The following is an 18,810-nucleotide window of genomic DNA, read 5'->3' as shown; positions in this document are numbered from 1 at the left end:
TCAGCGACTCGTCATTATCCAGCCTCATCAGTCTCCGAAATTCTCTACACAATCCCTATTGTGATATTGTCAGGAAAATACAAAACACCCATATTAGGGCACAACTCACTGGCAAACGCATTACCTACATGTGGATCTCCGGTCACTGTAGTATAGATGGAAACGAACAAGATTATTATGGACTATACGCTAAATTATTGTACAATATACGTCTATACGTTTCCGGATATTATTCAGTTCGAATAATTGATGAAAGTACAAATAATTATGTTTCGTCGTACGTTTTATATTTCGAAGTTTTTGTCGTGTGTATTAGAAAATTAGTATATTAATGTAGGTATAATATTATATTTGGCTATAATATATGCTTCTCCGACCGAAACACCGACTTTGAACGTCAGCTGAACGGATGTCATTAACGTCGACTATATATTATGTGATATAGTTTCACGATGTTTGGACAATTTTCCTATAAATATAGGTATATTACAACTTTGGACTACAATGGTTGATAATAATATGATACAATTGAGAGAGGTCAATAGTAAATTTCAATCAACCTTTATTTGTGGTATTATAAATTATTACGATTTCATAACCTATTCATCAGTTACATAAAGGCTGATAAAATATTATATTGTCGTTGATAAAAACCAATTTTTAAACTTGTATTCTCCTCGGAAGAGTTGAAATTTAATACAATAATCATTCACGTATATAACTTAAATACAAAAATGTAAAGATTTTTCGAAATTTAATATCCTTAAATAATGCTTACAGGAAAATGAAACGTTTTATACGAATATAATTTATGTCTAAAGTTAGAATTATTTGCCATAATGATATTATGTCGCCATTTTTCAGTACGAGATCTGACCTTATAGTTTTTTTCTATTATGATATTACAGGTATATTTACGCAGTGAGTATAATGATACCTATAATATTACATTATCGGGTTGATACGCCTATAAGGGCCTTAGGTTTTATATAGTTATATCAGTTTTTCACTGTTACCATTTTATATGAGTCGTTATTTAAAAGAAATGTAATGGCTTGTTATTAAAACTATTTAGTTTCGTAAACGTGTTAGAAGATTTATTTAGCTTTTAAAAAATATACAGTGTTAATGTCTATAATGGTCTATAATAATATTATAGTTGTTTCGCTAAATTCGTAATTCCCAAGAGGAAGATAAAACAGTAAATTGCAGCAGTGCGATGTCGTTTAATAATAATCCATTGACTAACGTTCGGGTTTAATAATGACGAAATTTGATTGTTATAAATCAAAATAAAAACTTAATTTATTATCATTATTTTCTTTCATTGTTATAAGCGATCTGTACATTTTTTTTTTGTAAAATATGCATGATAAATAATTATTTATTAGATTTGTGTAACAGAATTTTACGCGGTGTATTTGCCAGCAATTGATGAACGTGTCAAATACTAGACACATCCAGAGACAAAATCATTTATGACTGTGCTTTTAAAATACTCAGATCTCTGACGTCTCAATTAACCCAGTTTGTTCATGAAATTCAATAGAAACAACTATAGTGTTCTCTCGACGAAATCGGATTTATGACGATTTATCACGATGACATAAATAATCAATCTGTACGCCGATTTCTCGGTATTACCGTCCTCCATCTAAATACGATGTGTTAAATTTAATTTTAATATTTCCGTACCGCTACGTGATACAATCATAATTTAATGTTTTTTCCTTAATTTCGGTGCACAAGTGGACAGTGTCACACTCAAATACCTACCTTCATTACCTCGACATAATTAGCTGTCAGGAGGAGCTGCGTCCGCCGTCCATACGTCCAAGTCTACGTAGGTACAGCTGCAGTCGGCCGATGAATAGGAAATAATAATTCGTATTTAATTACATGATTGTTTATCATTGTTTTGCTAATGGATACTCAATCAGAGCGTTTCCTAAAATCCATAGTTATCATAGACAATTTCGTTGAATAAAATCTGTCATCGGGGTCGTGTTCATTTTTTCGGATCGAGGTTATCGCGTTTGACTGGGTTCAGTGAGTAAAATCGAAAGGAAATAGAGCAAATCACTTTACTCTCTCCATGATCCACTGACTAAGTACTGTTGTATGCCTATATATATATTATATACACTGTGTCTATATCTTCTCATGCATGTCTGTGGCAAAGTGTCCACAAACATTATCTTACAATGATTATTGTTTTTAGTATAATATTATATATTTATATGTATATTGGTAGTAATAATTATTAATGTTTTTATTCATCTCCAGCACCGTTAAATTTTTAAAAGCGAATGATTATAATAAATTATAGGTAATGTTATACACATACTCATTTGATTTGACAGAATAATGGGAAGGAAATTCAAATAGAACAAAATTAGTTTAAAAAAAAAATGTAGGCAAGTCTGTACAGTAGGTAGGTGTCGAGTGTGCCTCGTCATTTAAGAAGTCACTACAATCCAGGGTTGGGTGAATTTATGTATAAAAGTTTTATACACCATGATGTATTATACATATGTATAATACATTTTTATATATGTATAAAAGTATAAAACGTATAAATTGTATTTCTATTTTTTCTTTCATAAAATATTTAAATTATTATAAAATATTTTTTATACATATCTCGAGTGTAAATAATAATTGTTTTTACTGTAATTTGGATAACGTCTTAAAATTCAATAACTAATTTTTTATTGCTCATGACAGTTTATGTAATATTGTAATCACTAATTAGTAATTACTAATTACTAATTATTTTTTATTAGTTTCTTACTTTATTTACTATTAGTAATAGAAAATTTGTATTTACTATTTACAAATATATCCGAGCCCTAGTTATTATTAGTAATTAAGTAGGTAATTAAGCAAATTAAAAAGTATAATTTACTATTGTTTAATCTTCCTTGATTAATTTGTAATCTTTTCAATGATGAATATGCCATATGGAATATAGAATATTATATATATTAGATATAAGTATATGTTACACAAAAAAAAAAATATAAAAAATATTTGATCTTTGGATATTGCTTTTATTCTGATTTAATGTTAAATTAAACTAACAAAAAATCAATATTTTAGCAAACCAAAAATAACTGTTTATTCTGGCTTCTTAAAAAAAATTTGCCCATACTTAAAATTATAATAAAAAAAATGTTATATTAGTTTACAGATGTATTATACGTATAATACATAGTATAATACACAAATTACACATTTATGTATAATACGTGCCAACCCTGCTACAATGTATGTGTTAAATTTTAATTCAATAATAAATAATTGCATACTAAAAATTATTCTGATCGAAGACTGTGTGGGGCAGCCTATATATTACTAGCTAAATTATATATTATAAATAATAATGTAATTAATTTTACTCTTAGTAATAGACGTAATACGGAGGTTTGAATTAACTTTGCCAAAAACGTTGCATTTGGCACTGTGTGTATAAAATACAATAATATAAGTTAACATTTTTAAATACCTACTAATAATAATTTTATATCACAAAAAAATAACTAAAATGTCTATAAAAAAAACCTGTGTTTATATACTTTTTAGTTACATCATAAACTACTTATGAGGAACCTTGTATTACATTTTTAAGCCTCAGGTATAAAATTCAAAATCTTATAAAATGTTTAACTAAAAAACAATTTATCGTATATTATCATAAATTTGACGAATTCTATCAAAATTTGAACTTCAAATGCTTTTTAAAATAATATTCTGATTGTTTTTTGGTTTTTATTAATTTAACTAACTTATAAGGAACGTTGTATTAAATGTACAAGGTATTTGACAATGCAAACATTTTTTATTCATATTTATAGTAAAAACTCTAAAAAACACTTTAAAACTTTAAACAATTTTCAAAAACACACATCGTTATGAAATCAATACGTTCATCGCTTCGCTCAGAATCTAAAACATGTTTACAAAATGCAAATAAATTACGAGCGCCCGCATAAAATTACCTCCATTTTTACGCCTCAGCTGAATAATTAAGTTGTTAATTTAACAATTAATGTAAATCGTTCTAAAATACGTTAATAAATTAAAAGTGTAACCAGCTTAGTACTTATTGGTAATTAGATACGTTTTCCAAACTTGTATAAACAAAAAAACGTAATATATTATTTATATGAGTTCAGAGTTGATTAAAGTTTTATTAATGATCGTATGATTCAAACATTTATTTTTTGTGTATAATATCAAAACTTATAAATTGTGTTCATTTTGTTGGTTAATTTTGTTGCTTTTATATGATATCCTAGCAAAACCTAAGTGAGGGCTGTTAAAATAATGTTTCAACTATATTCTAAAATATTATTGAAAGTAAATAATACATAACCACGTATATTACTTATAATTTATATATTATATTTATTGGTAGGTATAGGTGCTACAATAATTAAGTATACCTACATTTAATTGGTTATTATTTTTGTAATAACTTTCTTCAACTAATTTATTTTTCGATGAATCAAAATTGAATTGTCCTACATAAAAATAGATTTCTAATAATTGCTATATAAGTGTGTATAACTATAAATTTAAAGTACCATAGTTTTTGTAATAAACACGAATCGGCATGTTTTTAAGTTATTTGAAACGAAATTAATTATGATAACTCTCATATAGTTTCTAAAGTATTTATTGGATTTAAACAGCGTAAAAAAATTATAAATATAATATTATAATAGATGTAAGCATTGATAAATCTAAAAAACATATATATTTTTGATTAGGCACCTATTATAAAGTAAATGTTAATATTCCTTAATTGTTCATCATTGCGTACCACATTTTTTACCTAATTCTTACCTATAAATATTTACATTTGAAATGGATATCAATATAATATTTGAATGATTAAATAAAAATCTATATGGCTATAATCCATGTACATTATAATATATGCATAATTAATATTTATGTTAGTTGTATTGTGTTTTATAAATATAATATTGTGTTGGTAATCATACAACATGAATATGTGTGGTTTTTAATTAAAATTGAACGGGAGTACCAGTTTAAAACATAGGTATATTAATTAATATTATTTTAATTTTTAACATCTTTGACTATTGAGTATTCAGAAGTTAGAGTTGTATGCTATTTATATATATTATAATTATAATCATAGGCGTGCGCACGGGGCGAGCCGGTTGAGCCCCGGCTCGACCGGAATCTTTTTTGGGGCATAGTAAAATGATTGTATCTATTTATTATAATAATATGTTTGAAAATTTTATTTGTAGTGAAAATGAAATAAAATAACAATTATTTGTGTGTACCTCTTTATTCATATAACAAAAACATTGTGTACAAAATATTATGTACTATGATTAAATACATTAATAGGTTGGTTATAAATAGTATACATAAACATCGTGTTTATTTAATATTAAGATAAGCCGAGTGCGGACCGTCGGTAGATGCACTGCTCCACGGAGAAACCTATACGTTTATAATTAGTCGCTTTCAAATAGAAGACCGTAAACAAACTGACCTCTCATTTCTCAATAATCTATTCAGTTTGTTAACTCTTTACTGTTGTCACTCAGTCACTGCACACTGGTAATGTATTTTGTTTTTATACATAACTGTATTTATATTGTTTTAATTTTAACATTAAAAATATATGACTAGAAATTAGCACATATAATATGTTGTGTACATATTTAACTTAATTATATTTATACATATTATAAATATTACACTTTTTATATTACACAAAATTTACATTTTACAATAACAATGTATGTTAGGTAATGTGTAAAAAAAATAAAAATAGGGGCACTGTCAAAGTATTGGGACACTAATTCTACCAGGCTCGACCGGAAATTGAAGCCTGCGCACGCCTATGATTATAATACTTATATATATTATGCTTATACTACACATTTTTTTACTTTATATAGAAAATAAAATATACTTTTTTAATTTTGTGGGTTGTAAGATCCTTTACATCAGATAAACCGGTATTCGTTCAGATGTGTAAGTCCCTAAGTGGTGATAATATATGGAAGTAAATAAGTTCCTTGAATATAGTAGGTAGGTACATATTATAATGGTAAAATTTAGACTTTAATTACTACAAGGGGCAGGTTAATGCAATATAAATACACACAATATATTATTTTATACCTAATAATTTTAAACATTTATTTCTTAGCTGATAACTTGGTTTATTTCATAATACCTATTCTAAAACATAAATTTTGAATGCCAATTAAACATTTTCAAGTGATTATCTGTTAATACATCATGGACGTATAACTATGAGTACATATATATACTATATTATCTATAGGTGTAGTATATAATATAATATAGGTAATACATTTGTTATTAAATTTTTTTTTTAAATGTTAATCGTATAATTTTACAAATATAATATTATATTTCTATTAGCTCTATTATAATATACGTATTAATTAAACCTGAAATTTGTGAAAATTAGTTTAAAAAAAAGCGGGTAAGTAGATTTCGCTCTGCTGTACAGTAGGTTACAAGTGGGTAAATGTATAATGGATTGTATTAAACTTGAATTCAATGATATAATATCATTGTATAAGAAAAACGATTCTGAGCGGAAACGATATGTCAGTCTGGATGTATTTTATATTGTTATTATTTAATATATCCTGTAAGTTGAATTAATATTATAATATTATTATTTTTTATTCGTTTCTATGGTAATAAACAAAGCGTTAGAAATTAAAATCCCATTTTTAGTGATTTTTCGTAATTTGTTGGTGGTTTTTCCCGTGGCATTAAATAACTATTGAGGAAATTCGAAAAATGACCTTTTTAAAGTACCATCTTGATCCGATTTGTTAAAACAGAGTGTACTATATGTTGAAATCGAAGCACTCCTTCTGGTAAAAACATTGCATACAGGATAAAAAAAAAACACCATTGTAAAACCACTAGCTTTCTGTCTCCACTCAGAATCTAAAAAATACTATTATAAGTTACAACGCATTTTTGTTTCTATAAATAAATATATTAAATGTTTCCACTATTAAATACCTAATTTTAATAATATTTGGTTTTGAAAAAGATATTTAAAATTCACTATATATTTATTCATTTAGCAAAGCACTATTAATCTTAAAACTTTATTATTTTTAAATGGACACAGGTTATTATGATTTAATCTTACATTTCGTTAATAATTTAATTTGTATGGTAAATGGTAATATTTAATGCATGTAAATTAATTATTTGTATTTAGCAAATTAACATTTAAAAAAAGTTGAAATTCTACTTATAGGCGTTATTTGTTGCTATAATTATATACTATTATATAATAAACACATGTACAAAACAACTTGTTCTTGCAATTTTTTTTCAGTGGAAATACTATGTAACATCTTTTTAAAATTTTAATATGAATATATTTTTGATTAGATTTCAGTACATTTTCATGAGCGTTAATGATAATTTTTAAAATCTAATGTACACGATGAGTTTTTTTCTTTTGAAAATTGTTTTCATTATTAAAACATGTCTATATAGTATTTCTATAAACCAGTCACGGCGCCACATAATGTATTTTATAAATGCACAAAATGGTCTTTTAAATATTTTCATTTTCATTATTGCTTAAAAAGATTTCAGTTTTTTCTTTATAATCAGTTATCACGTTGTATTGACGTGTTTCTATAATAAAAATGTTTATTATGTTCAACGTTTGTACGTACATGTGAGTAAGATTTTCAGTTAATTAATGTATTTATATATTAATAGTAGTATTGTATAAACCGTAATTTTTTTGTCGTAAACCGTCTTCGTTGTTGCCTCCCAGATGGGGATTGTTCGTGGGTCAAGATTGATTACCCAATTTAACTTTTCCGAATCAAAAATTAGGTGTATATAATTAAGTTTGAGATTTACCGGAAAGGGGTTGGAACGTTTCTTGTCCTGTAATTCTCTTAAGTAAACTACCCTTTAATGATTATAAGTTAAGTAATGGAACATGCAGTATACACCAAATGAAGACTGAGTTATTCACTATGCAATTCGTTTTCAGTCGTACCAATATACTATACAAGCAGCAATACAATTTATAATATTTAATTAAGTTTGATGATTTTTAAATGCAAATTGTGCGACGGGAATAGAAGGGATAATTTTAATCTGCTGAATAGAAGGATCCAAGGATGTGTTATCACTTGTTTTATTAAGTTTGAACATGCCTATCAATATAACAGTGGCAATTTGAGTGGAATAGTAGATTTACATAAATATATAAAGTTATTTTTCATATAGAATCTTTGGCTAAGGATTATTTGGGTACGTTTAATTAATACTTTATTAGAATAATGGCTTAAGTTATTATTATTTTTTTTTGTCAAAATTAAAGTATTAATATCTCAAATTACACATTATATTGTAAATAAATCTATAAAAAAAAGGTGGGTAAGTGGGTGTCGCAGTAGGTTACAAGTGGGTTACTGTAATGGATGGTGTTAAATTTGAATTCAATGATATAATATCATTGTATAAAAAAAATGATTCTGAGCGAAGATGGTCAGTCAGAAGACGAAGTCGTCGAAACATATATAGATTCGGAGATGAAAATAGAATTTTAATGGTTATAGAAAATAAAATCACACACAAATATTTAGAACAATATTTTGATATATTCTTTGTTTGTATGTGAAATACATGTAATATAATTATGTAAATAATTAATGCAATGTGATCTATTAAAAATCATTATCATAGTTACGTACATATTATTAAACGGACAAAAATATTAACACACATTTAAACAATTATAAATTATATAATCGTTTTTTTTTTTTTTGTTAAATTAACAGTTAATTATTATATTATAACTAAAATGTATATTTCATTTTTCAGGTGTAATGGGGAAGAAGCTAAGGAGGTCGTCATCGAGACGGCGCTTGGTCAAAACATGTCCGGTGATTCCGAATCATCGTAGTTGTTTCTAAATAACCCTTTCTTTACTCCATCGTATTATACTACTGCCAGTGAGTTCGCTAAAAGATAGGACGTAGGTCACTTTTTACGTGGTTAATCGATGCGCTTAACGCATAAGGAGACACTTCCAAACGAAGGGCACGATAAAAGCGCACCTGACCTATTCTTTCAGCAACCTCTGTTTATCAATCATATCCGACTCACAGTCCATGATACGATAGTAATGACATGACGGCGTGAACTCAAAAATAATAAAATATATTTTAAGTGTCCGTCGTTATTGAAAACTAGTTCCTCTGAAAAATAATGTGTTATAGGTGTACCTATCTATAAGAAAATATAATACAAATTATGAACAAAAAAAAAATTGTAGGTAGTTTGTAACGGCAAAAAAGTTTTTTGTTCCCACCTCAACTAGCCGATAAATTGGTTCCGATGCGATCAGTAATTTTCTAAATCGATATCATCATGAACTGTAAATTGTCAACTGTTATTTCGGGAAAAACAAACAACAGGGGATTTATCATTATTTATTTATTTTTTATTTCGTTTGTTGTTATACTTTCCATTTTTTTCATTTTCTATACATTTCTTACACTTTAAAAGTACCTATTCAATATATAAGGAACGCCCGTTGATATCTTATATCAATCGTAACGAACTGTAGTTATGTGTTAACAGTATATTGGACTATTATTCGATGTAGGTAGTTTGATTCGAAAATATTCTTCCTTATTCAGTGAATTAAAAAAAAAAATAATCCACAGTACGTGGGTCGGCTATCGGTTATTGATAGGCACACATTTTTTTCGCCACGGTTTAAAACTATAAAACTAAACTCCTATGTTATGTTGAATATTTTATTTAAATTACAAAATTATTTTTAATATTATTTATATCGATCATAAATGTATATTCCTAACCTTCTGTACAGTACGAATTATTTACGATTCAACGTTAAAGGATTATATGATATCGTGCTAAGAATAATATCAAGGTGTTTATGATTGTATTATTTAGGGAATATTTTCTCATAGTTAATTAAGGCATATTTATACATTATTTTTTTAATAATTTATTAATGTTATTTATACTTGTATTGATTTAGATTTTAATAATTTATTATTTTTTTTTTTTAATAAAATATATTTTATTGCATAATCCATGTATTTATTTATTTATTTAATCCACAAATTATAGGAATATCTTATACTTTGTTTTATATTTATTTATATTTTATTTTATGAGGCATTTTTATTTAGTTTTTTTTATTTAATATAAAGAAATCACTTATTATTCATATTTACTAATTACTAGCTTACAATTTGTGTAGTTTAAAGTTTTCAAAATTATATGATATAATAATTTGTTTAATGTTTAAACTGTCACAGAAAATTTGTCTTATCACTGCTTGGTAACAATACAAATTTAACTATTTTGATTTCTGAAATTAACATTTGTTTTAATATTTTTAGTGGTATTTAAAAGCTGTATTGTAAAATATTAAAATTTTAATTATGAATTTCAGTGTAAGGTGCTTAATGGTTTAGTTCCACCATAAATATTTTCATAACTTTGAAGAGATTATATTTAGAAATAGGTACCTAAAACCAGACATATATTTAAGTATGTTTATTATTTTATAGTTACAGGCGTCAGTTAAGTCTTATATTATAGTTTATAGTTAACAATGTTGTATAGAATATACCTATAAGAATAAGGAATAAAATAGAAGATTAAGTAGTGTCTTCCTCACTCTTAAATATAACGATAATATTATATTAATATAATTAAATATTAATGAAAATCATTACAACCTGTCAAAATGGCTAGCGTCCTCTAACGGTTGACGTCGTGACCATCGTACGTTTCACGATTAATAGAAGACCAAAATATATAGTAAGGTGTAGACATTTGAGACAAAGTTTATATTTTGTATTTCATTATTATTTGATTGGCAAAAAATGTTCTAAAATGATTACGATGATTATCTCGTCATAGTTATAATAACTAAACAATACTGTACGTTTAATTTTAGTTAAGAGTTGGTTTAATACACCTCGTCCACATCTTGCAGAATAGTCTTATATCGTGTTTTTGGTATTTATGTTTTTTTATAACAATTTACGACCCAAGTTTTATAAGTTTGCTATTTGACACAAATGTCGTTATTGCGTATTTCTAATAGACTTTTCTGTATTACTACCTATATTATAATACTTTTTATCTGCATAATATTTCCCTACATTATTTTTTAACTATATTATTCATTAAACAATAATACCTATAGTAAATTAAAATTGGTGGATTTGAATTAATTTCTATTGCTTTCATAACAATGAGACAATAATTATAGGCAGGTATTGTTTTATACATTTTATATTTAAATAATTTTTTGGACAAATATTTATACAGCCAATATTCTAATTTGCCTCTCTGAATGAAAAATTATTATTATATATTTATGAATATTTGTGAAGATTTCTGATTAAATATAATATTAGACTCATAATAATCGCATATAATATAATAATATATATTTATACTTCTTTATATATTTTATTATTTGTATTTTGCTTTTATATTCCTATTCTGATTGTATACAAGGTAGAGTTATTGTTTCCTATTATACTTTTGACACTTAATGATATCAATTTGTAATTTGGAGCTTGAGTTGAATACCCTCCAACACCGAACATCGAGAACATTATGTTATAAAAATAATAAACTTATCACTTTTATTGCAATGTCTGATATAATTATAAATACTTTAATTTGTAGTTTGATAAGATTGTTTATGGAGACATCGCATAAAAACCAATAAAGAATTTAACGTTTAGATGAGTAAGTTTCTTCATGGTGATATTCGGGTAAGTCCTTCATAGTATAATATTATTGTCATCTATACTTGGATGCCAAATGTGAATGTTTGTACAAGGCGCAGATAATACAATATAAATACTTCAAGTGCACATATTATGCATAACTATTTTTTTATTTTCCTACCAAATGGATAAAAATAACTTTGCTTTAATACGAACGGACGATAAAAACACTGTTCAACAAATATAATATTATATAGAAACGACAACTGTGGCGCCGTTGTAATACTATCAACAATTATGGTCTCATACAATATTAATATAATATATTATTATTATTAATAATTATTGCATCGTTTAACAAATACGCGTACAACGATAGGGTTTATTATTGTGCGGTGGAACGACGTCCCAACGTGCGCCGTGTCACTACGAAGGGAAGACGCGTGTTCGTCCTCGGCAGTAGCGCCATGACGCACCACCGGGTCGGATGTTAGAGCAGCACGCCACGCTCTCAGGTCGGAAGAGATTAAACTCTCGCAAGTCGCGCCGACCACGTTTATGCCCGTCGAGCAACGCGATCCGTCGCTTGTCAAATAATACAACAATTGTCTCGATCATAACATTGCGCCGGAAAGAAGATCATCAAATTATTATTTTATCTTACCGGAAATAAGGAGCAGAGATCCGACGTCTTGACGTTCTGGACGGTTGCTGTGTAGCGACAGTTGGCGCAGAATAGTGCGAGACTATCGTTACGCGGACTTTGAAGGTAATAATATTATATTATTGTTATCCAATATTTGGATTTTATTAAATGCAAAAGAAGATTTTCGTTACTCAAGTATTGTATTATAGTGTTGGGTAGATTTTACCTTACAATATTTTAATTGTGTCCATGGTGACTTGTGTTGTCATAATTACATCAACGATGTTTTAAATTTATAAACACTTGATTCGACCAAAATAAATGTGTACTATTCAACATTTCATTACAATTTCAATGAATTTCAGATAATACAATTCAGAATCATACGGTTTAAATATATCATAATATTCCGATATCAATTTAAATAAAAATATTCGGTACCTAACCTAACTTAGGTAGATACTTAATAAGTATTGAAAAATATAAAAACTAAAAAGTTATTCCAGATATAAATTAATATACAATATTGTGTATTCAACCTATATAAGTAGATACAGCCATTCGTACTGTATTATTAAATTAAAAATAAATTAAACTATGCAAGTTTTAAATTGCATTTTAACTGTGAACTATTTGATTACAGGAAATATTACATTGTTACCTATAGGTAAAGAAATATTGATCTATGTAAGACGGTAGTATTTTTGATTTTTATTAACTTCAAATATATGTTGATACTAACTGATACAATAGTTATTTTGTACATGCACACAGTACATAATATTATTATGTATAAGATGTTAACTTATTCTAATCTTAAATTAACTTCTATAAATTATTATGTTTTAATTTCAGGAACTAGAATAAAATTGTTAATTAAGTGATGTCAAATTTTAAATAAGAACATTTTACCCTAGGTAGAACAGATTTATAAAAAAAAATGTATATTACCTATTTTTATATTTATAGCAGGTACCTATTGTAAAATGACGATACCAATTAAAATAGTTGTGAAAAAATCAAAATACAAATATAAATATAAATGATATCTCTTGTACAATAATCGATTAATACGGAATGATTATGAAACAATCAATAACAGCAATCATATGATTACATTTTAAAATTAACTTTTAATACATTGAATAATGAAAAAAAAACCGTCTTTGTTTGCTATTGATAAATGTCTACAGCAGTGCTAATGTGTTATATAATTTACAAAATTAGTAAGTACCTAGGTGTAAAAAAGGACAAAGGGTTTTTTTTCTTTGATTTGTATGGTATAAATGTTGCCGCATGCTTATAAATAAATAAAACGGTTAGGTTACAATGGTCGTCTTATAAAAAGTTAATTTGACTACTGTATTGTGTATGTAACGAGTCGCACTGTCATCGGTTTACGACATAACTGCATGAATAAAGTAAATTGTTGATATTTGTCACGTACCTATAAGAAAAAAAACATAAGTACATTTTTGAAAATTACACAATAAGAAATTTATATTCTTGAACAATTTACATTTATAATTTCGTTCGTTATTAAATTGAAATCTGATGTTCTTTGGTATATCGTATATTAATATATTATGTAAGCTATAAAAAAATAATTAGGCGTACATATCAAATTTATCATAATATATAATATTATTATAGATTACAGAATAGAGGATGGAAGCTAGGTATGTATTTATTTGATTTTAGAATTTATTGTTAGAACTTGAAAAAAAGACAAGCCCGGAGCATAAGATTTTTTCCCTAGTAATAGTATTATATTATTACGTTGGAGGATGAAAGGCGGAGACTACAGTGGTGCAGTTGCGTATAAACGTCCGCATTCTTCTATATGTATTATAATAATATTACCAAGATAATCACAATGTATTTTATTTTTTTAACATAAAAAATTGCAGATAAAATGCCGTTTACTTCCGGATTAACCAATTTATTTTTTATTTTTTATGACGTATAAAATATGTAAAATTATTCAAAACAGTCGATGGAGCAATCAGAATTTTGTGGTCGATTTATTTATGTGGTGCGCATCTCGTGTATTGCAGCATAAGTGCATATGTGCATGCATGTCTGCAGCAGATCGACTATATTCTGATCATACTATATTAGTATATTATAATATATTATATTGTTCATATGAGTTTCATTATAACATTTTAAAAGATCAACATCTATAATTTGACAATTGCCAATTATGTAGTTTATTTGATTTTTTTTTTTGTTCAACACATGAGTTATTTTAAATAGTTTGAGATTTTCGATAACTAACGGTTGTAAAATAAGACGTGTTCGAATATTTCACAGGTGAAATTTGATTGGTGTATCTTCGATTAAATTAATTAAAAATAACAGCCGCCTTGAAAAATTATACATCAATACGAGGTTAATCATGTTGTTTTATATTATTTTATTTTCTAATATTCAATATCTCGAAAAATTTTCAGTGACAAATGAATACATATTATTGAAGAATTTATAAATATCCCGAACTATGCTAGTTGTTATATTTTATATATTATTTATTTATTTATTAATTATCAGTGGATTATTTTATTTTTAATGAAACGTGTATCTTACACGGGTGATTATTTTATCATGCATCAGTCATTATTTCAAAAAATAGTAATGTTTTGAAAATAATATTCTATGATTTCTAGTCGTTAAAAAACTACAATTTAAAAAAAAATATATATTTTAAAATTTATTTTATTATTATAATTTTAGTTATATGTTGTTTTGAATGAAAATAACATAAAGTTCATATTCCAAAACAGAATATTTTTCTGAATACTTCGATACATAAAAATTGAATTTAGGACGAGTAGTTCATGAGTTATAACTTTATAAGCATTCAAAGTTTTGATGAGCGGAGTGGAGTGGTACATGATTACCACGCAAAATATTAGTCTACTACTCTAGTCATCTAAACTGTAAATACTTAAATATTATAAAATACTCGTCCTAAATTGTTATGTATTGAAATGCTCAGATAAATATTCTGCGTTGGAAGATGATATTAAAACTGTATGTTGTCATTCGAAAAAGTATATAACTTAAAAAATTATAAGGATACAAAATATTTGAAAATATAAAGTTTTTTAAAATACTTTGTTTTACAACAATTTGAAACCGTGTAAAAAAATGTTTTAAAAAAACGTTAATACTTTTTTAAATAGTGAATGTTTTACGTTAAATGGATCATCCTGTATTAGTTTTACGAGTTAATAATGTAATACGAGGTTCTTATTAATTACAATATTTGAACTATATCTCCTAGAGTTCACTTTAGTAGTACCTACCTATATAACCTTTTCCACCAGGCTACAAATTAGATAACGTTTACATAGGACTATAAGATGTTCTGAGAATGTCGATATCGTCTTACAAATTGTATGAACGTCGACGTCACAGTTGGGAAAATTAACTGAAAAATGTTCTTTGGTGTCCTATTTAGGATTGAAGTGCACTCACTATATACGTTTTGTATCTTTTCTAAGTAAATTGATTAACAATTAGCTGATAGACTGTCTAGAACTTTGGCTGTAGATTGGTTTCAAGATCATTGGACCCCAGCATTAAACTTAAGGCTAAGTTGTCCCTTAGAAAAGCTATCTATAGTTTTTGTATTTTACTAACTTCCATGTCATAAGTAATTTATTTTATCATATAACATAATATTACCCACGTAATATTTACTGTGCATAATTATTTATAAAAATAACACACAGCCTGTGTATCATTTCTGATGCAAAGATAATTTAATGTCGTACTTCTCCATCTATAGGTACTTATTAAAACAAATAATATAAAATATCGTTTTTGCGCAATATTTTAGTAGTTTTTTAATGACTTGGACTAAGAAAATTCATCATTGCGGTTTATGAATTCAAAATAATTATGTAAAACTACCTTACTTTGGGGCGAATGAAGCACTCGGACATTCTGCATCTGTATTTGCTAGTCGCTACTGTTGTTCGTCTAAGACAGCGGCCTATACTATAACGTACAGGCAACTATTCTGGTATTATCATTGTTATTTGTGATCTTGTTTACTCACAATATAAAAATACAATAGACTAGATACATATTACAGTAGTTTTAAGCAAGAAGGTCCAAATCATATAGGATGATTGAAGAAGGATGAAGATGATTGATGTTTAAGATTAATCTGGTATGTGGTACTAGTTTCGTTGGCAATAATAGGTATGGTTGCCAAAACGGAAATACCGGTTGAACATCAACAGCGAAAATAGTACTTCCGGCCCGGAGAAGTGTAGTCCGAGGTCGAAATATTATGTGATCACCAAAGGCCTCTAACACCACCAAACTACGGAAACGGGCATGGTTGTACAGGAAGTCAGTTTTTATGAGTTCCAATGTTTGGGGGTTGCAGAGTGTATCACTGTTAGAGTTCGCAATTATTTATTTATTTTTTCTGTTGTTTTTTTCTACATAATGGTTGATGTGTTTGGTTTGTAATATTTCTGTACAGACAGATAAATGAAGGATAAATATTTATTAGCACAATTTATTGTTATATTATTATTTATTATGATAATTATTTATAACAATAATTCATAATAGTATTTTTATTTTTTATAAATATAAAATCACCAAAAACAACAGCAGAATAGAAAAAAAAATCGACACTAATAATATTGCCAAGCATTGAATTTTGTGTTTTGATCAAAATATTATCATTTATCATGTATTTGATGCTAATATTATTTAGATATATTTGTAGATTTGGGTTTATTTTGTTTTTCTAGAGTTTCGAAGAAAAACGAATTTTTTTCCTTCAATCATTCTCGAGTTACGACGTGACGATTTTAAACAGTTGGCATTTATTTGAAAAAAATATAATATTATTAATCTTATATTTTATTTTTTTATTAAAAGATATACAAATGTAGGTTACCTACCTGATTTACAATATTGCTGTACATAACTAATTTCAAATTAATTAGGTATTGATGGATTGATACTAAAGAAGTTACTTTTTATGCCAATGAATAAAAATACATGGACAATGTATCAGTTACAAATTAAAATAATTTAATTATGTTAATAAAATATCATAGTGTTAAGTTTTTCAATTTTTGATCAGTAGTCAGTACCGAGCTATAATAGGTGTATAAAGCACATATCAATACGTGTATTAACGCAATTATGGATACAATATAAGTTCTAGTGCGTGTAGGTAGGTACCAACTAAGTTAATTAGTGTTTTTATTGTATACAATTTCTGTTAACGTGTTTATAAATACATAGTGAGAACATGAATTTCTTTGAAATGTGGTCATTAGCATATTATTATTCTTTTCTTTTAAAATTCCATTAAACAGTTGTTTAAAGGAGCCATTCTTCATAAACCATACAAATTAAAAACAGATTTCTTTTGCTGATATGCTTTGGCACGATTACGATACCACAGCGAGATTTAAATGTAAAACTTTAACATTTTGAGCTTTAAGTACGTCTCAGCCAATCAGATCGTTGTACTATACGACATGATAATATAGTGCGAACAAATGCTAGACATAATGTATAGTATTTAACATTCAACTAATAGCTAGGAGACCATAGGAATCATCTATATATTTTGTTTTTTGGGTAATGGGTAAGAAAAGAATAATTGTAAGACTATATTAGATACTTCCAAGAAAAAAAGGAAAATCCTTGATCAACACCTTTGGCCATATTACGTAAAATAAAAATAAATTTTCATCTTAATAATAATAATAATAATAATAGCGAAATCAAGTTATTATCATAAAAATACAAAGAAAATGTCTTTATAAGCTTGAAATAAAATATAATAATATTGGCGATGAAGTCATGAAGATAATAAATAATAACACACGGAGGCATTAACGATTCTTGCCGAAAAAAAATACGAATCCATTATAAATACTATAAAGAAAAGAAAAGTTGGCAAAACGTAACACTCCATAATAGCATATACACAATGTATATAAGACTAATTAAATACAAATTAAAATATTAACATCTATAAAGATTTTTACTAATTAAAATAACTTTATTAGGAAATAGAAGTGCTGCTGCATTTTTAGATAACATAAACACTGTCTGGACATTTTACACGCAAATATACTTAAGCTTAAACGAACTAAAAATTACGAATTTCATTCACAAATTATTTTTATTACTAAAATATTGAAACGATCAAATCTTAGAAGATAAAAATTGCACTGTAAAATTCACATCTAAAATGTATTATTTTAAATTGTATTTAAATTTAAAACACCCTGCTATATATAAACCACCCTATTAAATATAAATACACCAACGACTTTTTTAGGTTGTTATGAGTGTTTCCAA

General features: G+C 26.5%; 2 protein-coding genes across 4 annotated transcripts in view; both read left to right on the top strand.

Moving 5' to 3' along the window:
* LOC132945372 (uncharacterized) overlaps positions 1–10,162 on the top strand; it is a 34,846-nt gene extending 24,684 nt beyond the window's left edge. The window contains exon 3 of the mRNA XM_061015093.1: positions 8,905–10,162. Coding sequence (XP_060871076.1) covers positions 8,905–8,986 — 82 coding nt within the window. The 3' untranslated portion in view covers positions 8,987–10,162. The remainder of the gene's footprint in view (positions 1–8,904) is intronic.
* A 2,122-nt stretch (positions 10,163–12,284) lies between these two features.
* Positions 12,285–18,810, top strand: part of LOC132944552 (Kv channel-interacting protein 1-like) — a 482,905-nt gene continuing 476,379 nt past the window's right edge. For all 3 annotated transcript variants that reach the window (XM_061013982.1, XM_061013983.1, XM_061013981.1), the window contains exon 1: positions 12,285–12,579. The gene's annotated coding sequence lies outside the window, so the exon portion shown is untranslated. The remainder of the gene's footprint in view (positions 12,580–18,810) is intronic.

Source organism: Metopolophium dirhodum, chromosome 5 (assembly GCF_019925205.1).
Source record: "Metopolophium dirhodum isolate CAU chromosome 5, ASM1992520v1, whole genome shotgun sequence".
Classification (NCBI taxonomy): Eukaryota; Metazoa; Arthropoda; class Insecta; order Hemiptera; family Aphididae; genus Metopolophium; species Metopolophium dirhodum.
This window is presented reverse-complemented; position numbering and strand designations above follow the sequence as displayed.